Raw genomic sequence first — 25129 nt, forward strand, 5'->3', positions numbered from 1 at the left:
CAAATAATATATCGAAAGTTCAAAGATCTCGCGGAACCGTTTCTAAACCATCGCATAATTCTCATACCTTTGCAATAATACACAATGACAACAACACTTGCAATTTATGTAAAACCGCAAAACATTCTCATATATATCAATGCCCGGATTTTATAAAACTATCAGTTAATGAACGCTTCAATTATGTTAAAAATAATAAGTTATGTATTAATCGTTTAAGCTCAAAACATATGGCGATTAATTGTAATTCAAAAAATACTTGGAAGCACCGGAAATACTAAGAAGCACCACTCATTAATCCATTTTGTTAAAAACAAACCGGTTCCGCAACCGCTGATACATGCGGAACATCACACAACTGTAAGCTCGTCCAGTACAGCTCAGCGGCCGCTCGAGGATGGTACGCCGTCGCTATGCATGCACTCGGCTAATAGTAACGTCGCATTACGTCATTTGCATAGCTTTGACACTTTATCTATTTTACTAACGGCGCAAGTAGATGTTGTGACTGGTGGTCGAAAAAGAACTATAAGGTGCTTAATTGATAGCGCCTCGCAAAATAATATTATGACGCACGCTTCTTGCATTAGATTAAATTTAGATGTTAAACCTCTCATTAATTCGTCGATTAAGACATTAGGTTCTATTTCCACTCCTATTAAAAAGGTTACGTTTCGCTTACAATACAGTCACGTATTTCAGACGCTCAATACAATTTAATTCTTTTAGTTGTAGATAATATAACTGAACCGTTACCGGCGCACACGATTGACAAGTCGACTGTACATTATTTTGAACATTTATCGCTCGCTGATGAATCTTGGAACGCGCCCGGAAATATAGACGCCATTCTCGGTGCTCAGATATTCGCTTTTATATTATTGGGTGGTAAAGTTATACCACCACCGCTCGGTCGCTCTGCTCACTCGTCCAGTGTCATTTGCTCAGCACCCCACGCGCTTGAAACAACGCTTGGCTATGTTGTTATGGGGGAAATACCTTCCACTCATTCTAACGATATAGTCTGGTCCTTCAGCCTTTTAGCAAATAATTTAAATAACATTTTAGTAAAATTTTGGCAGCTGGAGCAAGTGCCTTCTGTTAATAATATAAGTCCTGAAAATAAGAAATGTGAGCAGATCTTTAAATCAACTGTCGCAAGAAGTTCTTGTGGTCGCTATATCGTTTCGCTTCCTTTTGAGAGCGATCCTAAGTTATTAGGTAATTCTTTTATTTACGCTCAACGTCGTTTGACCGCGTTGGAACGAAAATTCCATGCGTATCCCGCTTTACGTAAAGCCTACAATGAAGTTATTGTAGATTATATTGAAAATGGATACTTATCAGAAATTCCCTTTTCTTTAAACGCTATATCTGACGGCTACTTTATTCCGCATCACGCTATTGTTCGGCCAGATAAATCGACAACAAAAACTCGCATAGTTTTAGACGCAAGTGCTAAAACCGATTCTGGCGTATCGCTTAATGACTTATTGCATATTGGGCCTAACTTGCAGGCAGATTTATTTACACTTCTTTTAAGGTTTCGTTATTTTAAAATCGCTTTAAACGCAGATATAAAACAAATGTATTTAAGAATTTTTTTATCAGAAAATGATCGTAAATATCAAAAAAATTTATACCGCTTCGCTGATAACGAACCAAATCGCATTTTTCAATTTAATTCAGTGGCTTTTGGCCTTCGCTCTAGTCCGTACTTAGCTATGCGGACTGTACGACAGCTCGCAGAGGATGAACGTGAACGCTTTCCTCTCGCTGCTGAAGTTGCTACACAGGAATTAGGACACTATTCATGGACGATCTGACCACCTCAGTACACTCTATTGACGACGGTAAACGCTTGGCGGACGAGTTACGCGCGTTATTCAAATCCGGAGGATTTAATTTGGTAAAGTGGGCAAGTAACTCGCACGTACTTCTCTCACACTTACCGGAGTCACACCGCGCGTCGATTGAGTTCAGCGATGACAATAGTAATTTAAAGGTGTTAGGCTTGAAGTGTATACCTACTACCGATACCCTCACGTTTACTATATCCTCAACATCTGTAGGCAGTACTAAACGGGCGATACTTTCAACTATTGCTCGATTGTTTGACGTTCTAGGATTTGTTGCACCTGTTGTATTATACGCAAAACTTTTGATACAAGAACTTTGGCTTGCAAAAGTAGAATGGGATCAAGAACCACCGGAAACTATAACCGAACGTTTTATTAAATTTAAAAATGAATTATCATTATTGGCTAACTTGCAAATACCACGCCACTTAGGTGTCGCAGCTGGCTGTACTGTGCGCATGCTCGCCTTTGGGGACGCTAGTATCAAAGCATACGGCTGCGTATTATTTTTGCATGTAACACATCCAAATCATGAAGTTTCCAGACATTTTGTTTGCGCCAAATCAAAGGTGGCTCCTCTTAAAACAATTACTTTATGTCATACTAGAGCGGTGCTGCACTACGCGTCGCGGCCTAGTTGCCTCCGAGAGAAATTTTGAAATTTATTCATATATTGGATGCATACCCTTACAAACTAATTTATTTTGAATATTACAGCTATAGTAAAATACTCTATTGATTGAAAAGAGTGGCCGTTGTGTTTCTTGTTGTTGTCTTAGTGTTTAAAAATTTAAATAAAAAGAAATAGTGTACATGTATGAGTAAATTATGTTTTAAAATATAGTTTCCACTCTAATAAAACACATATATTGTTGGCAAAACTTAATAATCTTTAAATAAAGTAAAAAGTGCAGTTCAAATTTTGTGATGTTGTGGTCGGAACTATTGCATCATCTTCGACGCTAAGCTAAGATAAGTGATTTGTTGGAATATACCTAACGTAACATTACCGCCAGCTGAATGAAGGAGAATAAAAGAGAAGTATTTTTGTAGTGAAAATAATATAGATTATTTAATTAAGTACCTATATAGGTTCCGACGCGAGTTCCGAAACCTACACGAGAGCTGATCGCCGACATAATTAAATAAATAAAATAATTATTTTCGTATTATCTTAAATTTATGTGCAATTTTTATCTGACTATATATCGTCAGGTAAAGTGTGAATTAATGTAATTAAATCTGTGCTGTACATGTATACTAAGGAATTCAACTTTTAAAATTCGTGAGTTCAAACAAAATATCGGAACATTGAGTTTTACAAGAAAGTGAACATTTGAATTCATCAAAAACGTTGATAAATATAATAATAAAACAATAATATATATTTTATAAACAAAACAATTATTATTTTGAAATGATTGTGACTTAAAAAGTGCAGGGTAGTTGTAAATCATTTGTGTGAATCAGCCGAGTGCCGGATTACCTTGTCTCCACAGTACGCTCGACATTGAAGACAATTAACTAGTGCTAACAGACTAATAAATTCGCAAATTAGATGATAGCAGCGTTGGAGTATTGTGTAGTGAGGTGGACCGATTCGGCGGAACGTCGAGGGTTCTTCTATCCACGGTGCCATTTCGACATCATTTTTTTTTCTATGCTTTTTTTTTTGATTATTCTTATTTCAAGTATTTTAATTATTATTATTTATTTTATTATTCTTTAATTAACCGCGTGGTACTGTAGATTTTTAAATTTTACAAACCATGGAGACTAATAACATTACTCTGAGAAAAAGAAAACCCAAATTTCACACTTTATTTTGTCTAGAACAAGACGAGTCAATGGACTCATTATGTTCGGAAACAGCAAGAAGCCTGCCAGACTTGTCTACAATACTTACACAAGAAAAAATTATTGATTTAAAAGAAGAAATCACAAGTCTTAACATGCAGCTAAATAGTGCACACACGGAGATTTTCACACTATCAGGAGAAATTAATGAATTGAAGAAACTAATAACGGAACAGAGAAATCAAATAGAAGTCCTTAAAAAAGTGTGTTTTAGTCCAAGAAAGAATAGCCCTATAAACACTTCTTTAAAAAAAATGAATAATCCTAGATTATTGGAATTAGCTCAAACCTTACAATTAGATTCGAGTTATACTGAAACAAATCAAGAATTGGAAATTCCCAATAATTCAAGTACTAAGGAGTTCATACAAGAATCGGAGTCATCCTGCATTTGTTTAGAAAAAACTTATGAGAAGACAGCAGTATGTTCGAGTGAGGGATGCGTCCCTACGCCAACTACGAGTACACAGGGAGAAACCTTCAAAATAAGGGAAAAAGAAATAAATCCTTCATCGGTTAGTGACACGGACACCAAACCTGAAAATTCAAAAGAGAATTCAGACAAAATGCGAATTATGATACTTGGCGGACAACAATGTATAAATTTAGCAAGATCCCTTATCCAATCACGTCAGAATACTAAATACGAAAACTATCAAATATTTTCTTTCGTTAAACCTCATGCAACGTGCGATGAACTAGTTGTGACGTTTAATAATACTGAATTTAATCATAATGATAAAATAATTTTGTGTTTAGGCGAACAGGATAGTAATCCTTACAAAATTATAATGGAACTTGGTTTTTTCTTAAAGCGTCATAATAAAGCAACAGTTATTGTAACCAGTGTACTGCAAAATTACTACATTAATGAAAGAAAACTGAATAATTTATTGGAACTGACTTGTAAAAATTATAAAAATTGTACATACTTGACTTAAGCAAAATCGTGTGGTTTAAGAATACCAAAGCACAAATTAATTGTAATATGTCTATACTGGACGCCGAATTCGAACGTTGCTGAATTTTTGAATAAGCTTGATTTACTTTTACACAAATTAAGATATTGGAAGACCAGTAATATTGTGATTGTTGGTGATTTTAATATCGACACTCTAAAAAATACTTTACTAAAAAATAGTTTACTAATTTATTGCGAAATTATAATTTTTTTAAACATATTAATGAACCTACTCGGCAAAAATCCTGTATTGACCTCTTTGTTAGTAATATAGAAAATGCCACAGGGGAGATTCGTCAGTTAGGCCTATCGGATCATGACACAGCACAATTCTTAGTAGTACCGACAAAAATAAATAATTCAACACCGTCGTATAAGTTAATTTTCAAAAGAGATTTATGTAATCAAAACATAAACAAATTTAAGGACTGTATAAAAAGTCTTAACTGGATAGACGTCTATGATGCCCAGAAATTGGACGAATCTTTTGATCAATTTTACAATACATTAATCATATTTTATAAATTATGCTTTCCTCTTCTTAAGTATAAAATTAATATTTCAAATTCAAAAATAAAATGGTTGTCCAGAGGTATAAAAAAATCATGTGCAACAAAAAGCAAATTAAGGTATCAATATTATAAGAATAAAATACCTGCCAACAAAAACAAATTTAATAATTATTCAAAGATTCTCAACAAGTGTATAGACCTAGCTCAGAGAAGTAGTAACAACAAATATATTCTTTACTCGAAAAATAAATGCAAAGCGTCGTGGAATGTGATTAAAAATAAAACTAACTCTAATGTAGGAAGTGGTGTTGCGGAATTTAGTGGACTGTATGCGCTGGTTCAAATTAAGGAGGTAGGAAATAACTATATACTTAAATTAGGATTATATTGTAATATGGCGGAAGGAAGGCAACGTACCTACCTTGTTTGATGAGCTCGTTCTGTCTCCAGCTGATCTCCAAGTAGGAAACACTATGACTAAAACTTGACACATACACAGGTATTTAATTAATTTATAAAGTTAGTGCGGTGATTGCGCGAATCTCAATATAATGCGTGCGGCGGCGCAGCGGTGTCACTCAGCGGCACTTTCGAAAGCAATAATGATCGTCCTTCGATTCACTTCGCGTAATTAGCGGATTTGAAGGCTTTTGCGAACCACTAGCGCCATCTCTGTGGCCTTGTACGCTGCCATTAGGAAATGGAATATAGAAGCGGTAAAGAGGATACTGAAGGAGGAGTAGGATAATAAGAAATAAATATATATAATATAAATACATATATTCCGCGCAACCATTCCCCCCGGGCTTGAAGCCTTGCCTTCAAAAACTATTATGCGAACAAAAGTAATCGAAATCTTAACCTAATCCTAAACTAAGCGAAAGTAACAAAATTATTTAGGTAGAGGACAAAGACGTACTACAGGACGCAAATATGAACCTATAGCAGTGCGCACGCGAACAATTCGAGTAACATTGTTTGATCCAGGAAATACTTCCTCGACTAGCCCTAATGGCCAGTGAAGCGGCGGTGCGTTATCAACCTTTATAATTACGACATCACCTACCTCGATAGGGTTGGTTGGCTTGTTCCATTTGCTTCGCATTTGAAGGGTATGTAAGTAGTCAGATTTCCATCGCTTCCAGAAAGACTGAACAAGCTTATCAATTAAATCTTGTCTCGAAAGCAAATGTAACGGCCCTTCCTCTATTTCTCTAGCCGGTAGGTAATTTAGAGGCGTAAGCGTTAAAAAGTGAGCCGGTGTTAACGCGAGCGGTTCTGAAGGATCATTAGATAGCGTGCGACACAAAGGCCTAGAGTTCATTACTGCCTCGATTTGGGTAAGTACAGTGCTAAACTCTTCTAACGTTAAAATTTGGTCGCCTACTACGCGATATAAGTGAGTTTTTAGGCTCTTAATATTGGTTTCCCAGTTACCACCAAAGTGACCGGCAGTTGGGACATTTAATGACCAGTGGATGCGATGCTCAGCTAAAACATGACCAAATTCAGTCTTGAAATGTTTTGACATTAAAAAGTCGTGTAATTCTGAAAGAACACGTTTAGCACACACGTAGTTTCCTCCATTATCAGAATAAAGACGCGAAACAAAACCACGGCGTGATAAAAATCGTTTAAAAGCCGCGAGAAAACTGGCGGTGCTTAAATCAGTAGCACATTCGATGTGCACTGCGCGAGTGGTTAAGCATACGAAAAGGCACACGTATGCCTTGGTTGGACGAATTCCACGACCGCGTGACATAGTCACCTTAAAAGGGCCTGCGTAATCCGTTCCCGTATGTACAAAAGGCTTAACAGCTGGCGTAACTCGACAAGAGCGGTGATCTGCCATTTCTGGAAAACTCGGCTTAGCATTGAGTCGAAAGCAGGGTAAACATTTGTGCACCCGACTACGAATCAAATTACGAGCGGATAGAATCCAATATCTTTGGCGTAGTATAGACATCAAAAGATCCGGGCCCGCGTGGCAGTTCAACTTATGATTGTAGTCAACTAAAAGGTTTACAATGTGACCCTTTCGCGGAAGTATGATAGGGTGCTTATTGTCAAAACTTAGATCAGAATTCCTTAAACGACCTCCGACTCTAATGAGTTTATCCTGTGTAAATGGTTTGAGGCGTTGAAACGCCGGACTACAACATTTTCCTTTCTGTAAGTTAGCTATTTCGTTAGGGAAGTGAGCGCGTTGAACTTGACGCCATATTAAATTTTCAGCGTAATTTAAATCTGACGCAACGATAGCTTCACGAAGCGGTAATAACTTTGCAAAACGACATATAAAAACTACACAGCGTAGAAGCTTTGACCAAGATGAAAAGCGATCTGCAAGCGACACGATCAAGTTTTCTTCCATAAATTCAGCGGTGACATGAACATGATTCCTTTCTTCAGGTGGATGCGACACTGTCGATGGGTTAAAAGCGATAACTGGCCAATGATCTGGATTCAATTTAACCCATTCGGGACCACAGAACCAAAGCGGATGATCGATTATTTGTGCGGGGGTGAGCCCTCTAGATAAGCAATCAGCGGGATTATCAATACCTGATACATGATAAAATGTATTCACGGGAAGGTCATTTTGTATTTTAGTTACACGATTAGCCACGAAGGTATCCCAACGATGGGGCGAAGAATGCACCCAACACAAGGCAACCGTTGAGTCCGAAAATGCGAAAATTCTATGAATATTTATGCGATTATTGCAAGCTTCCATTACCTTGGTAATCAAGTTACTTAATACAAGGATTGCACAAAGCTCTAAACGTGCGAGTGATATGACTTTACGAGGCGAAACTTTCGATTTAGCAATTATCAAATGAAATTCATTCTCACGCAGACCGACACTATCTCTAACGTGGAAGTAAACTACGCCACCATAGGCCTTTTCACTTGCATCTGCAAATCCCACTATGTTTATAATGTCACCAGCAAAGATGCCTACATGCCGTGGAATCTTTATTTTGCTAAGTAAAGGAAGTTCCTCTTTGAAACGATACCACTGTTGGAGAATATGTTCAGGTGGTATGTCATCCCAATCACATTCACATAACCAAAGTTGTTTAATGAGAAGTTTTGCGTATAGGACTACAGGAGCTACGAAACCCATAACGTCCCATATTCTAGCAACACAAGACAAAATAGTGCGCTTTGTACAAGACTCTGCGGGTGTACTAATTTTAAGACCAAAGCAGTCTGTAGCGGGAGACCAACATAAGCCTAGTACTTTATGTGGTTCAGAATCATCGAACTCCTTAACTGAAGAGAGACGATGAGACGGCGGAATGGAGTCTAAAACCCTTTGTGAGTTGCATGTCCATTTTACGAGATCAAACTGGCCTGCCTTAAAAAGAGCAATTACTTCGGCTGCGGTACTAATAGCTTCTTCATCACTATCGACACTATACACAAAGTCATCTGTATATAAACCTGTATCGACAGTCTCCTTTGCTCGCGGGAAAGACGCACCTTCGTCCGAAAGTAGCTGCTTAACAGTACGAAGTGCGTGGAATGGACTAGACGTTAATCCGAAGCAAACGCGGTTGAATTCATATGTCTTCAAAGGTTCTTGCGGGGAAAAGCGATATAAAATACGTTGAAATCTGCGATCACATGGCCGAATCCCAATACAAAGGAACATTTGACGTATGTCAGCGGAAAAAGCGATGCGGTATAGGCGGAAATTGACCATAATATTAAATATGTTTCCTTGAAGATTCTGACCACTGTATAAAATATCATTGAGAGATACTTGTGTAGTAGTTTTAGCACTAGCGTCTAAGACAACGCGTAACCTTGACGTAACCTTGTCCTCTCTTATAACTCCATGATGCGAAATGGTATACGACCGTAAGCTCTGTGTTGCGTCCGTATCTGGAAGTACTGGCGAAATATACCCCTTTTCTAAATACTCGAGTATGACACTATCGTAAGCTTCCTTGAGCTTAGGCGAAGATAACATTTTACGTTCTAAGCAATAGAAGCGCGTTGTTGCCTTTTGCAGTGAATCCCCTAATGACAAAACATCTCCTTTGAATGGTAGTGCGACTTCGTAACGACCGTCTGCCTGGCGGGTAGTAGTTTTACTATAAATTTCTTCACATGCCGCGTCATCTGGGCACATTGGATGCGGAGCATCTATCTCTTCTATCTGCCAAAATTTCCGCACGGCAGCATCAAGCGGATCTTCTGAGCAACAATTCGATACTGACAAGCAATTATCAATACAAGCAGGGGCAGAACCGACGATGACATAACCTAGAACTGTTTCTAGAGCGACGGGTGAAGGGGAATCAGGCTGACCTTGAACCTTGTGGGACAAAAGAAGGTGAGGAAAGACTGAAGCTCCAACTAGCAAATCAATGTCTCCTGGAATAGAGTAACTATCGTCAGCCAGAGGTAAATTATTAAAATTAATTAAGGCTAAATTATTAACCGACACGGTAGGTAAGCGTTCAGTTACCTTATCTACTACGAATGAGTTCATATCGAAGCATACACCTAGATTGAACCTGGAAAAGAATTTTATCATGACTGAACTGTCTATCGATTTAGTAAGACCTCCAATTCCCTTGACTACGGAACACCTGGGCTTCTGGTTTGGTTTCAAACCCAATCGTTGACACAAACTGCGACTAATAAAATTGCTTTGTGAAGCACTATCGAGTAAAGCGCGAGCACTATGTTCCCTGCCATGAGAGTCAAATACAACGACGCGTGCGGTAGCTAATAATACTGTACTATGAGTACGCGGAGCGGAATGAACACTATTCAAAAAAGTGCACAATGTCACATCTTTAGCGTTGGAGCGTTGTGTGTTCGATTGGTCGACGCCTAAGTTTGATGACGATGACGCTGTGTGGCTGACTTTCGCGGGAGCTACATAACGATTAGTTTCGAAATGCAACAGCGTGTGGTGTCTTCCTTGACACTTGCGACAGAGCGATCCAGAGTTACATTTCAAAGCGAGGTGACGTGAACTCAAGCAGTTTATACACAAAGAATTTAATTTTACGAATTTAAATCGCTCCGTGGGGTTCATCTCTTGAAACTTAGTACATTTGTACAATTGTTCATGGTACGACTTACACAGTGAACAAGCGCGCGATGAGGAATCACTAGTATTGACATATGTGTGAGTAGTCTTATTTTGTTTTACAGTCGCATCGCTACGCGAGCGATTCTTAATTAATGAATCACTGTTTGAAGTGCGCTGCAATATTTTAGCGTGATCGCGAACAAATGAAACTAAGCTTTCAAACGATGGAATTTCAGATCCACGATGTTGTACCTCGAAAGCGCGGGCGGTCTCCGGATCGAGTCTCTTCAATGCGGTATACAAAAATATAAAATCAGCGAGTTGATTGAACTTCAAGTTATTTAACGCCGAAACAGAAGTAGCGAACTTATCAAGAAATTGTTCAAGACCTGTAATACTAACAGAAGTTAAAGGTTTAAATGCGAATATTTGATCTAAATAAGCGGAAGCGAGCGAACGCTTGTCTTCGTATTTGTCTATTAAAGTTTGTAGAATAATGCCATAATTCTCGGCAGTGGCTGACACACCAGCAAACACCGATAGTACTTTTGAATCTAATCTACCTAACAAGTAATGTAATTTCTCGGAGTCAGTGAGAGTGCGGTTATCATGGACAGTGTTTTTGAAAGCAGAGTAAAATAGTGGCCAATTTTTAACATCACCATTAAACTGACACAACTGAATAGGCGGTAATTTTGGGCGATCGCGACACACTGTCGACAAGTCTTGCATTTCCGATGAAATAATTCTCGCGGTATGCTTGACACGACTATACAAATCTTCGAAAGCACACAATGGTTGTATGTTAATTGTGTACTTGGGGTTTATAGTCATTTCCAATAAATTAATTTCATCTAAAATGTTCTCGAAATCCAATCGCAAACGATCTACGGTTTCAATATCAGCTAAAAAACATTCTTTCGCGGATTGTGCTGATAAATCCTTAGCCCTCTCTGCTAATTGTTGAACTCGAGAAAACATTACATTCTTCTTAGCGTGTAAAAGCAACAATTTATTTTCACTAGCCATTTTAAATTTGTAAGTATATATATGTATACAAATGCGTAAGTGAACAAACTAAATAATATTAAAGTTTAATACAATTTAGTAAACACTATAAATCAATCAATAAAGGATGAGCAATCTATCATAACTCGTTAACTAATATTCAATGTTAACTAAGTACCTACAGTATAAGTCAGAACGAATGACCACTTACAGATGATCTATCGACGTCGCATATCTATACGAAGCTACGGGTCAGTACTAGACTGGTCATGCATTCAACAATCGTAGATTGCTTAGCGATAAGAACATTACGACAATATAATTACCTACAGGCCAAGCCTACAGGTGTCTTAGCTATGATTTAAACTTAATATTAAAGAATTATTTGTTGAAGCGGAGTGTAGGTAGGTATTTCACAGCGTGTGGCGAGACTTTATACCTACTTCGACAATGCGGTTATATTAAGACGAAAACGATGTCTTAATTAATACTTTTTACATTAAGCGGGTTAAATATTTACTAAGCGAGAAGCGAATTAAATACCTATTGTATTAAAGCGGATTATATTCCTACGAAACGAGAAGCGAATTAAGTATTCGATTATAGCGGGTTTCAACAATTATGTAGGTTAAAATACCGATCACTCGCGAACAATATATTAACCTATTACATTTGAGAATTTAAGTATTTAATAAAGTAACGATCCGGGTCGATTCAGGACCAGAAAAAAAACGAAAGTAACAAAAGACTGAAAGAAAAAAAATGGTGTTGCGGAATTTAGTGGACTGTATGCGCTGGTTCAAATTAAGGAGGTAGGAAATAACTATATACTTAAATTAGGATTATATTGTAATATGGCGGAAGGAAGGCAACGTACCTACCTTGTTTGATGAGCTCGTTCTGTCTCCAGCTGATCTTCAAGTAGGAAACGCTATGACTAAAACTTGACACATACACAGGTATTTAATTAATTTATAAAGTTAGTGCGGTGATTGCGCGAATCTCAATATAATGCGTGCGGCGGCGCAGCGGTGTCACTCAGCGGCACTTCGAAAGCAATAACGATCGTCCTTCGATTCACTTCGCGTAAATACATTTTATCATGTATCAGGTATTGATAATCCCGCTGATTGCTTATCTAGAGGGCTCACCCCCGCACAAATAATCGATCATCCGCTTTGGTTCTGTGGTCCCGAATGGGTTAAATTGAATCCAGATCATTGGCCAGTTATCGCTTTTAACCCATCGACAGTGTCGCATCCACCTGAAGAAAGGAATCATGTTCATGTCACCGCTGAATTTATGGAAGAAAACTTGATCGTGTCGCTTGCAGATCGCTTTTCATCTTGGTCAAAGCTTCTACGCTGTGTAGTTTTTATATGTCGTTTTGCAAAGTTATTACCGCTTCGTGAAGCTATCGTTGCGTCAGATTTAAATTACGCTGAAAATTTAATATGGCGTCAAGTTCAACGCGCTCACTTCCCTAACGAAATAGCTAACTTACAGAAAGGAAAATGTTGTAGTCCGGCGTTTCAACGCCTCAAACCATTTACACAGGATAAACTCATTAGAGTCGGAGGTCGTTTAAGGAATTCTGATCTAAGTTTTGACAATAAGCACCCTATCATACTTCCGCGAAAGGGTCACATTGTAAACCTTTTAGTTGACTACAATCATAAGTTGAACTGCCACGCGGGCCCGGATCTTTTGATGTCTATACTACGCCAAAGATATTGGATTCTATCCGCTCGTAATTTGATTCGTAGTCGGGTGCACAAATGTTTACCCTGCTTTCGACTCAATGCTAAGCCGAGTTTTCCAGAAATGGCAGATCACCGCTCTTGTCGAGTTACGCCAGCTGTTAAGCCTTTTGTACATACGGGAACGGATTACGCAGGCCCTTTTAAGGTGACTATGTCACGCGGTCGTGGAATTCGTCCAACCAAGGCATACGTGTGCCTTTTCGTATGCTTAACCACTCGCGCAGTGCACATCGAATGTGCTACTGATTTAAGCACCGCCAGTTTTCTCGCGGCTTTTAAACGATTTTTATCACGCCGTGGTTTTGTTTCGCGTCTTTATTCTGATAATGGAGGAAACTACGTGTGTGCTAAACGTGTTCTTTCAGAATTACACGACTTTTTAATGTCAAAACATTTCAAGACTGAATTTGGTCATGTTTTAGCTGAGCATCGCATCCACTGGTCATTAAATGTCCCAACTGCCGGTCACTTTGGTGGTAACTGGGAAACCAATATTAAGAGCCTAAAAACTCACTTATATCGCGTAGTAGGCGACCAAATTTTAACGTTAGAAGAGTTTAGCACTGTACTTACCCAAATCGAGGCAGTAATGAACTCTAGGCCTTTGTGTCGCACGCTATCTAATGATCCTTCAGAACCGCTCGCGTTAACACCGGCTCACTTTTTAACGCTTACGCCTCTAAATTACCTACCGGCTAGAGAAATAGAGGAAGGGCCGTTACATTTGCTTTCGAGACAAGATTTAATTGATAAGCTTGTTCAGTCTTTTCTTTCTGACTAAGCGAAAGTAACAAAATTATTTAGGTAGCGGACAAAGACGTACTACAGGACGCAAATATGAACCTATAGCAGTGCGCACGCGAACAATTCGAGTAACATTGTTTGATCCAGGAAATACTTCCTCGACTAGCCCTAATGGCCAGTGAAGCGGCGGTGCGTTATCAACCTTTATAATTACGACATCACCTACCTGAAAATTTAATACCAGAAAAAAAATGGTGTTGCGGAATTTAGTGGACTGTATGCGCTGGCATTAGGAAATGGAATATAGAAGCGGTAAAGAGGATACTGAAGGAGGAGTAGGATAATAAGAAATAAATATATATAATATAAATACATATATTCCGCGCAACCAGGAAGTATCGATGAAATTAAATATGAAAATAAAATTATAAATAATCCAACTCAGATTGCTACTATTTTTAATAATTATTTTATAAATACAGTCATACAAAGTCAAAGTCAAAATGTAAAAAATAAAAAACCTACATATAAATTAAAACACAACAATTCAAATATTTTCTTAATGCCAACTGATGAAATGGAGATGATAACTGTTATTAAGTCACTTAATAATTCAAATTCCACGGGCTGCGATGAAATAGCAACAAAGGTAATAAAGGAATGTGCAAAGGAACTAGCTCCAGTCCTAGCCTACTTAATAAATCTATCTTTTGAAGAAGGTAAGTTCCCATCAAATTTAAAAAAGTCAAAAGTAACACCTTTACTCAAAGCGGGTGATAAAAAGGATATTAACAACTATCGACCAATCACACTCATTCCTGTTATCTCAAAAATTTTTGAAAAGATACTGCACAAGCGATTAACATCTTTTTTAACAAAACATTATATCATTTTGGAGGAACAAAATGGTTTCCAAAAAGGAAAATCAACAACTTTAGCGTGTTTTTCGCTAATAAAAGAAATATCGGAATGCATGGACACAAAAATTCCAGTAACATCAGTATTTTTTGATATGAGCAAAGCTTTTGACAATGTTTGTCATGAAAAACTATTAGATAAATGCGCTCAATATGGTATTCGAGGTCTAGCAAATGACTGGCTTAAAAGTTATCTTTCAAACCGTACTCAATACGTTGAAATTGCTAAATTAAATAATAAACAAGAAGTAATACCTTATCGATCAGAACTTAGACTTAAAACAAAACCACAAGGAAGTATATTGGGTCCACTTCTATTCATAATCTACATAAACGACTTACCTAGCATTACTACTTATAACTGTACTCTTTTTGCTGATGACATCTCTATTGTAATTAAATGTAACAATGAATTGACATATGATATAGAAATTAATAAAACAATAAAGGACACAATTGAATGGCTTACTGAAAATAACCTGACTGTAAATATAACAAAAACAATGTATATGCAGTATTATAATAAGAATGGGAAAGGAAAAGATATTAATGTTAATTATCATAATGAGAATATTAAAGAAGCACGACTTGTCAATTTTCTTGGTATTTCTTTAGACAGCAACTTGTCCTTCAAGTCACATGTTGACAAAATTAGCAAAAAAATTAACCAACATGTATTTGTCCTCAAACGCGTATCAAAAACAATAGGTGAAAAAACAGCGCTAATGGCATATCATACATTCGTGGTTTCAGCTTTAAGATATGGATTGGTCATATGGGGCAACTTGGTGAGCATAGGGCATTTTTTTATTGGACAGAAGAAGTGTATCAGGGCGGTTTGTGGAGCCGGCCCCCTAGATTCTTGTCGACCGCTATTTAAAAAATTGAAAATTCTATCGCTGCCATGCCTATACATTTATGAAATAAGCCTATTTGTTCAAAAACATATGTGTGATTTCTATACAAAAAAAAGCCAGAAGGTTTTAAACACAAGGTATCCAAATAAACTCATAATGCCCTTCTGTAGAACTGCATCTTTTAGTAGAAATTGTTACAGCATGTCTGTGAAAATATATAATAAATTGCCCAATGAATTGAAAGATTTACCGTTCAAAGTTTTTAAAAGAAGACTGCATCAGTGGTTAACAAATAAGTGCTTCTATAGTTTAAATGAATTTTTCAATACAAAATGAATTAGTCTATTTGATAATAATATATGTAAATTAATATACTTTTATGACATTGAATTTGTTAATATTATACATAGGTACTAAATGAATTATTAAGTTATTTACGTCTCATATTATAATATCTTAAAATTTCATTTTATAAATATTATTGATATCATTGTGAAATCCGACATGTTTCAATATAACAGTACGAGTAGTGTTTAGACAATTTTGTAACATATTTTGCATGTCAATTGACGAAACATATTGGATTATCCATTATATTGTTAACACCTTAAGTACAATGTTTCCTGCAAATAAAATTTCATTTCATTTCGTTTCATTTCATTTCATTTCATTTCGTTTCATTTCATTTCATTTCATTTAGCAAGGCTTGAATTATGTGCCGCATTGCTTGCATCTGAGCTTGTGAAACAAGTGCATTCTGCATTTCATGACCGCTATTCTATAGACGAAATCTATGTTTTCTCAGACTCCACAATAGCATTGTCTTGGATTTATTCATCTCCACATCGGTGGCAAGTATTTGTTGCCAACCGATTCAGTAAAACACAAGATATTCTTTCGCCTGAACGCTTTATTCACATAGATGGTTCACAGAATCCAAGTGATTGCCTATCTAGAGGTTTATTACCCTCTCAATTAATAAATCACCCGCTTTGGTGGTATGGTCAATGTCAATCATGGTCGACAACGGACTGGCCTATAGTGCCATTTGAACCATCACGTATTGATGGTATAGTTCCCGAGTTTAAAAGTACAGTTACTCTGACTGCTACAGTTAATATTAACAAATCGCCGGTTCTGGAATTATCGCATAGAATTTCTTCTTGGAAAAAATTGTTACGCATCATTATTTATATACTTCGTTTTATGAAAAAACTACCACGCAGCACTACAATTCACGTCACTGACATTGAGGCTGCTGAACTAGTAATTATTCGAGAATTACAGAGAAAATATTTTTCTGACGAAATAAAAAACCTTAAAAAGGGTAACTTATCAACCCCTTCTTTAAGAAAACTAAATCTGTTCGTAGATGATAACGGATTCCTTCGTGTTGGTGGTAGATTAATAAACGCAAATATACCATTTGAAAATCGCCATCCAATTCTTTTACCTCGTCGTGATCATTTGATTGATATTATAATTGATGATTATCATCGATCAAATTGTCATACAGATTATCATCTTCTTCTGTCATTACTTATACAGAGATATTGGATTATTTCGGCTAGAAATATTATCAGACAACGCATAAGAAATTGTAATTTCTGTTTTAAGGTCGCACCGTCGCATCTTTCGCCTATAATGGCAAACCTCCCTCCCGCTCGTGTACAACAACCTAAGCCTTTTACACACACTGGCATCGACTATGCTGGGCCTGTCAATATTACTCTTACCCGAAAACGTGGCGTAAAAAGCCAAAAGGCATGCATATGTCTATTCGTGTGTTTAACAACGAAGGCAGTGCATATTGAAATTGCATCTGACTTAAGCACCGAAACTTTTGTAGACGCCCTTAAACGGTTTTTAGCTAGACGGGGTCCAGTATCTTGTATTTATTCTGATAATGGAACCAATTTTATTGGTGCGAAACGGAAATTGGATGAATTATACATTTTTTTATGTTCAAAAAGTATGTCTACCGCATTGCAAACATAATTAAACAACCATAGAATAACGTGGCGGAATATTCCTGCACGCGCACCTCACTTTGGACGACTGTGGGAGAGCAACATAAAAAGCATAAAAACTCATTTATATCGCTGCATAGGTCGACAGTTGTTATGTTATGAAGAATTGTTGACTTTACTAGTGCAAATTGATTGTATCTTAAATTCGCGCCCACTTTGCTTACTGTCGGATGAACCACATACTATTCTTACTCCCGCACATTTTTTAAACACGACCTTTACAGTCTTTGCCCACATATGAAATGGACGAATCGATGAGCCTCTCGTACAGAAAGAGACTTTTAGATAGTTTAGTTCATAGTTATTGGAAACGGTGGCATGTAGATTATCAACACACATTGCTACATAGACAAAAATGGAACACTCCAGAAAGACCAATTCAGCCAGGTACTCTTGTTCTCATTCACCAAGATAATACACCACCATTGCACTGGCCGACGGGTATTATTGAACGTAAAAGAAACGAAAAAGAACGAAAAAGTATTCTCCGAAAGAGACGAAGTTATCGCGTTGCATTAGTACGCACTGCTACTGGAACTTTTAAGCGTCCAGTAGTTAAGTTGTGACCGCTTCCATCACAATAATATTTTTTCAGTAACTATTACATTTATTAATAACATAGATTCTTTAGCATTTTTTTTTAATCGCATCACCGCATCTCTTATTATATATTCCGCACCGCATTTTTAAATATTAGTATGTTCATGCCAAATTTTCTGATCATAACCCTCTCCTACTTTCTTACACCTTTTCCTTACCCGCGTCTTTCCTTTGAAAATCCCTTGGATTTCCAAGGCGGGGAGAATGTTTGCGCCGTTATTGTTCGCATTCAATAGTATATAGCGCCACCTGGCATCACCCTGGTCTTCGCATCGGGTGCTGAACGACTCTCTGGCCGCTTACAACGCGACACTTACCGATTGACCTTGTTTTATTTTGTTTTGTTTTGTTTTGTTTTGTTTTGTTTTGTTTTGTTTCGTTTCGTTTCGTTTCGTTTCGTTTCGTTTCGTTTCGTTTCGTTTCGTTTCGTTTCGTTTCGTTTCGTTTCGTTTCGTTTCGTTTCGTTTCGTTTCGTTTCGTTTCGTTTCGTTTCGTTTCGTTTCGTTTCGTTTCGTTTCGTTTCGTTTCGTTTCGTTTCGTTTCGTTTCGTTTCGTTTCGTTTCGTTTCGTTTCGTTTCGTTTCGTTTCGTTTCGTTTCGTTTCGTTTCGTTTCGTTTCGTTTCGTTTCGTTTCGTTTCGTTTCGTTTCGTTTCGTTTCGTTTCGTTTCGTTTCGTTTCGTTTCGTTTCGTTCCGTTCCGTTTCGTTTCGTTTCGTTTCGTTTCGTTTCGTTTCGTTTCGTTTCATTTTGTTTTGTTTTGTTTTATTTTATTTTATTTTATTTTATTTTGTTCGAGTGGACACCGCTGACCACGCACGCGCTGCGTTACGCATTCGTGCATCATTGTTGCACGTGGTTTTTTATACTACTTCTTTCGCATCATCGTAGTGCCAACTGAAGTGCTTGTCTGAGGAAAGGGCTGACCAGTATCAGGTGAGTACTTCAGCCACTTGGCGTTTTATGTTTATTGATTGTGAACAGGCCAAACCAGATTACCGGCAACCTCACTTAACCTGGACATCTTGCATTACATACACCACACTCCATTTTGACTCCCTCGCATCAACAAATAAATTAAAAATATTCTGAGATATTTCGAAATTCTAAATAAATCATCAATATTATTGTATATGAACAAATCCAAACCTGTTTCGTTTGATCTTGAAACTTGCGGTTTGTCGATCGATGCGTTGGCTACTAACGAGTATTTGATGTTTAAAATACTGGGTTTTCCATAGCTTTGTACCTCATATTTTCCAGGTGTAGGATTATCCATGAAAATTATCTGCAAAATTATTATGAAACATTGATGATTACGTTATGACTTTAAATTTTAATTAATTTCATGATGCCAACTTACGGTCAACGTTTCTGTTGTTAGCCAAGGTATCATTCTAACAGAATATCTATTAGAATCAATAACATTTATTATTGGATCATCACCGATCAAAGCTAGTGTCAAATCTTCCATATAAGTCTTCACGTCTATCTAAACACAAATATAAATGAAAATTAAATAACAGAACAAATTCATTATTGAAAACCACTCGCCCCATATATGTATAAGTATGGATTTTGGATACTCAGTGCGAGATTGGAGAGTGAAACTTTATACGCTAGAACATATGGGATTTAAAAAATTTACCACATTGGTTTGTTTGACTTTCAATTCCTTTTTCAATCGGCTGTCAGTCAAGATATATGAAATTAATTTTAGCCTTGTTTTAACTGAAGCTAATCTTATGTTGAACCAGCACAGTAATGAAGAGATTTTGTGACCAATTATGACGTGTGACGTTAAGTGGCTTCTATTCCAAATTGCAATCGAACATTGCAATAGCTGACTCCATGTCAAACGCCGTAACAATGCCCTAGAGCAAAGCTTCCCAGTCGGTCAAGTAATAACACCACATTTCTAGTGTACCTGCTGAACTTCGAACTCCCTTCTTCTAAGTCCATCCGCCACTGCTGAGGATTGTCACTCGTATTCAATATATCTCGTATATGACTGCCTCTAGGTCTTTTACGCTCTATTTAATAATGTTTAAATTCAATAGCGATAGCCTTGAATCGTTAACCGATAGTCGTTATTTTCACCATTTTGCACAGGATGCCGGCAAGATTATGGGTACCACAACAGCGTCTATTTCTGCCGTAAAGCAGTAATGTGTGAGCATTATTGTTTACGACTTAAAATGGGATCGGATATTTTCGTATCGTTATTTTGAAAAACTTTAAATACCGTGCACATTAATTACGCTGGACACACATTTTTCAAAATGACGAAGTTCTTATATTAATTATCATATTAGGTGTAAGATCAAATGACTCAATCATGTTTTTCATCAAAATGAAACCATTCTTTTCACACAATATGATACGCACACAATAACTTACCTCTGTATGTTTGTATTGATCGTGTTCTTGTTTATCAAACTTCAATGAAACTAAAGTTCTCAGGTTCCGTCGTAGTGCAAACACTATATATGTAAGGATCTAAAAAAATATAAAATGTTTAGTTTGGCCATCAACGTTGTTACATTTATTAAAGAAAAACAATAATATTACGCTTGAATTAGGAATCTGTCATTGTTAAATTATGAATATTACAAGATGCTACAGCTCGACCAGCGTACGTGTTGTTGCAATGTATGTTGTATGTAGTAAAATTTATATCAGAAAATTAATAATAAGTACTTAAATAATTACAGGTAATTGCGGCCAACTTTTTATAGTCAACCTATTGCTAATACATTGCGTCCTCCTTAACATTCATTTAAAATTAGTTTTATCAAAAACACACGAACCTGCAGAATCGAGTGGTGGGATGTGGGTGGGTCCTAGACTGTCAGCCAATATAGAATATTTATTGACAGGTCGCTATTTAATATTAACAATATCTTTGACCGGCGAAGATCGGACGGTTACGGTTAACAGTTAAAGTTGTGACGTCATCTAAAAATTGTCTAATGGTGCAACCTATTATTTTTTGCTTAACCGGTACTTTAACATGTTTGTTATTGCTAAAGCTAGTTGATTATAGTGGATATGGTGTTTATGTTTAATACAGTGGATTATAAAGAGAACTCATTTGTTGTGATAACATTACATAAAGTTTTCTATAACTTTAACAAAATAATATGTAGTTATTACGTAGTATTTACATCCTCTTTTATCTAGCAGCCTCGCGAAAGTCTCTAAGAAAATAGCGATTGTTTGAAACGTGTATTGATTTTATTGGCGGCTATAAATCATAAAAAACAGAATTAAATACATTATTATTCTTTTTACAAGCAACTCCTACATAAAAGGTAAAGAGTAGTGGTGCTAGGCAGGTATTATATAAGTTTGTTACTCGACGTAAATTTATTACTATTTTGCTTCTGAATATAGAAATTCAATTGAAGTACCTCGAGTACCAGGATGACTCTTTGCAGAAGCACAATTTGCCTTGCAACAGTGAGTTTGTATAGAATTACAATCTAGTAGGCACTGGGCGTGATTGTGTGTTGCAAATGTTTCCATTCCTTAATACACTAGTAGATCAGCGTCTTGAGTGAAAATAATATCTTTTTTTTCCACTCAAGTTTGCACTGCCTGGCTGTTTTTCCAGAAATATCTTTTGGTTATTTTCTTTTATTTTGGATGGGTTCATCATCATGTAACCATGTCATAAATTAATACGAAGCAATGTTTGATGGTACCAAACTTTGTTGATGATAATTGATTGATCATGAAATAAAATAGTTCCTCACAATAACTATTATGTATATAGAAAAGTATGATAAAAACATGAGTGCAATTTACACGTGGTAGAAGTGAAACCTTCAAAAATTTTGGCTTCAAGATGGTCACCACTTATAAATTATTTTAAGATGTGCATTGTGCATGAACCTCTTAGCTGCATATGAAGTCCTGGAACATGTTGCTAGGATGACCCGTGATTTCAACCGCTTCTATAGACATTAGTATATATACTCCTGGTGTCTATGTTATAATACATCGCGCGCATGACGTCAGAATATATTAAGGTATGTACTCGCGGCATATATAAGACAATCTCTTCTTCAACTATGATCGCCTGCTACTAAAACACTGTATAATGCTTCCTATCTCATTTTCTCCCACGTTAAATCTTATAAATTTATGTGTCTGTCTCTTTCTACTGTCGCCTTTTAATTTCATCGACTCTCAAAAATCTATGCTAAGGAAGTTTTCACTTCAAAAATGAAAAATTAATTATAATTACCGCGGCAATATCGTTATTCATTATATGTAAAACTTGTCCAGAGGTATAAAAAGCCAAACCTTCGTATACTGCATACATGTTATTGTCTGTTACTATTGGTATGCCTTTATTGATGTGTGAGAATATAAATGTCACCTGAAATACATACAAAAATCTTTACTGACTCAAGACAAAAAGTAAGTTATAAAGTTTTTTTTATGGCAATAAAGGACGAGACCAGCAGGACGTTCAGTTGATACGCCTTACCCATTACAATGCATTGCCGCTCAGGACTGTTGAAAAACCCAAAAATTCTGAGCGGCACTACAATTGCGCTCGTCACCTTGAGACATTAGATGTTAAGTCTCATTTGCCCAGTAATTTCACTAGCTACGGCGCCGTTCAGACCGACACACAATTATGCTTACATATTAGTGCTTCACGGCAAAAAAGGCGCCGTTGTGGTACATATAATCTAGCCGGCATCCTGTGCAAAGGAGGTTATTATTGAAACAAAAAATATGCTGGCTCGATAACCTCACCATCATTTGAAGTTGTTTTAGGTAGATATAATACGTCAATGCGTCCACTATGCGATAGAGTTCGATTCAGGCAGGCAACGCGAGCACACGTGCCGCGTTATCTGTCCTCCTTCGAATATTTCTATTACCTGCGTTATCGCACTATCTGCTCAGGCCACCTGGGCTAGCCATTGTTATCGCGCGCCATTGTTCGGGACTCTTTGAGTCTCGCACCTGTAACGTTCCTTCGCGGAACGTAGCTTAGTTAAAATAAGTGTTAATTACCCGGCTTTACGATCGTGTTAGTTAGCACCTGTGCTGTGTTTAGCGATTCTGCACGCTAATCGTGTGTGTTGTGAGTGTTGCAGATCGTGCCGTGTGTGTCTTCTCCGTGGGGGCCTGCACAGCGTACATCGGGGTTCCGGCCCAGCCAGCCTACATCCAGCAAAGCTAAGTCTTAGGCTTAATTATTATTATTAATTTCTTTTAATTTTTGTATATTTCATTATTATTAATAGTATTTTATTAATGTGCAAGTGTACAACAAAAGTATAGTTGTCCACTTTATCATTATATTCCCCCTCTGCCTGACTCGGGCAGCGGGGGTTGTCACCCGCTTAACTTATTAACAACAACCATGGCTTCACCAATGGTTGCCGACGAGGGCCTTCTAAGCGCCCTGCTAGACAAGTTATTTACGGAGAAGATCGCTCCGTTAATTAAGGAAACGATAGATATGCAGACAGCGAAATCCAAATCTAAAAACTATAAATCGTCATCTGACGTTTCGAGTTCCGACGGGGAATCCGAAATGGAGATAGGCAATGCGTCCGACGCAAGTTCCGTGGCCTCGGTCAAACCGAGGAAAGTGATCACCCGATCAGCCCGCCCGCCTGTCCTTCAGGCGTACTTTGACGCGCAGGCGACCCCTAAGGTCCCCGCGGTCAGTCCTGACCGCACGGTAGCCCCTCAGGCTTCCAGTGCTTCACCGGCCCGGCCGGAATCCGCTCTACCGTCGAGAGCGGAGAGTGTCGCGTCGGATGCTGACGGCTTCATCACCGTCAGCCGCAAGAAGAAGCGCGGTCGTGAATCGCCTTCTCTAGATAGCACACCCGCGAAGAAAGCCGCGGCCACGACTGGCTCTGCTCCCGCGTCCGCGCCCACGCCCGCTAAAGCCCGCGTACCGCCTCCGACCAAGCGCCCGCCTCCTATTTTTATAGGGGACCGAGGCCGATGGTTAACCGTCAAAAACAGGATCCCGAAGACGCTCTCCTTCCAGGCGAGGGCGTACCAATCACTAATTAAACTAGAGACCAGAGAGGTAGCGGACCACCGCGCCCTGACATCTCTTCTTAGAGAGCTGAGTGTGGGTTTCCACACGTACGCCCTGCCTGAGGAGAAGCGCCTGAGGGTCGTTATTAGAAACGTCCCCAAAGAGATAGACGAGGCCGACATTCTGTCGGACCTCAAAGAGCAGGGCTACCCTGCACACGAGGTGCACCGTATGCGCGGAACCAACAATAAACAACCATTTAACATGGTTCTCGTAGTCCTCGACCTCACGCAAGAGGGAAAGGAAATTTTCAACATCAAATCGGTTTGTTCCCTTCAGGGCATCCGTACCGAAGCTCCTCGCAACCGCGGGGGGCCCGGTCAGTGTCACAGATGCCAATTATACGGGCACTCGGCACGAAATTGCGAACACACTCCGAGGTGTGTGAAGTGCCTCGGGAAACACGGCACGCCAGAGTGCCCTCGACCAGCGCAATGCGCGGAGCCCCCGGCCTGCGTCTTGTGCGGGGAGAAGGGGCACCCCGCGAGCTATCGCGGGTGTCCCAAGGCACCCAAACACAAGCGTCACCCAGGGTGCCGCCAGCCGCAAGGCAGAGCAGAGAAGGTGGAGTTCACTCCAACCTTCAAACCTGCGCCGCCTCCGAAAGTAAACGCCTGGGCGAGGTCTCCTCCGGCTGCCACAGAGGCCACTCTCGCGGCCCCCGCGCCCCTCCGGCCTCCGCTAGCGTCCCGCCCGGCGGCGTCGGTCCCGCGACCTAGGCCACCGGCGCCCGCGTCCGCGGCAACAGGTAGCAAAGGCGGCAGCACCTTTGCTTTCATGTTCGAACTGTCAGAGATGTTCGACATTGACGAAATAACAGCCCTGGCCAGCAGGCTCGATGCTGTCCGGGAAGACCCGCCGTCGCTCCTGCAAGTTATGGC

General features: G+C 38.5%; 2 protein-coding genes across 2 annotated transcripts in view; both read right to left on the reverse strand.

Moving 5' to 3' along the window:
- The window catches only part of LOC126978136 (uncharacterized), a 38145-nt gene extending 18541 nt beyond the window's left edge, over positions 1-19604 (reverse strand). The window contains exons 1-2 of the mRNA XM_050826881.1: positions 19527-19604; positions 19313-19451 (exon numbers count right to left, since the gene is read on the reverse strand). Coding sequence (XP_050682838.1) covers positions 19313-19451; positions 19527-19559 — 172 coding nt within the window. The 5' untranslated portion in view covers positions 19560-19604. The remainder of the gene's footprint in view (positions 1-19312; positions 19452-19526) is intronic.
- On the reverse strand, positions 5498-11820 carry LOC126978078 (uncharacterized). The gene has a single exon (XM_050826790.1). It carries the CDS (start codon positions 11275-11277, stop codon positions 6082-6084), a length of 5196 nt encoding a protein of 1731 aa, XP_050682747.1. The 5' UTR covers positions 11278-11820; the 3' UTR covers positions 5498-6081.
- Positions 19605-25129: the final 5525 nt, after the last annotated feature.

Source organism: Leptidea sinapis, chromosome 47 (assembly GCF_905404315.1).
Source record: "Leptidea sinapis chromosome 47, ilLepSina1.1, whole genome shotgun sequence".
Lineage (NCBI taxonomy): Eukaryota > Metazoa > Arthropoda > Insecta > Lepidoptera > Pieridae > Leptidea > Leptidea sinapis.

Excerpts from the sequence above, each read along its gene's own strand:
- LOC126978078 (XM_050826790.1), bottom strand. The coding sequence starts at position 11,277 with ATGGCTAGTGAAAATAAATTGTTGCTTTTACACGCTAAGAAGAATGTA.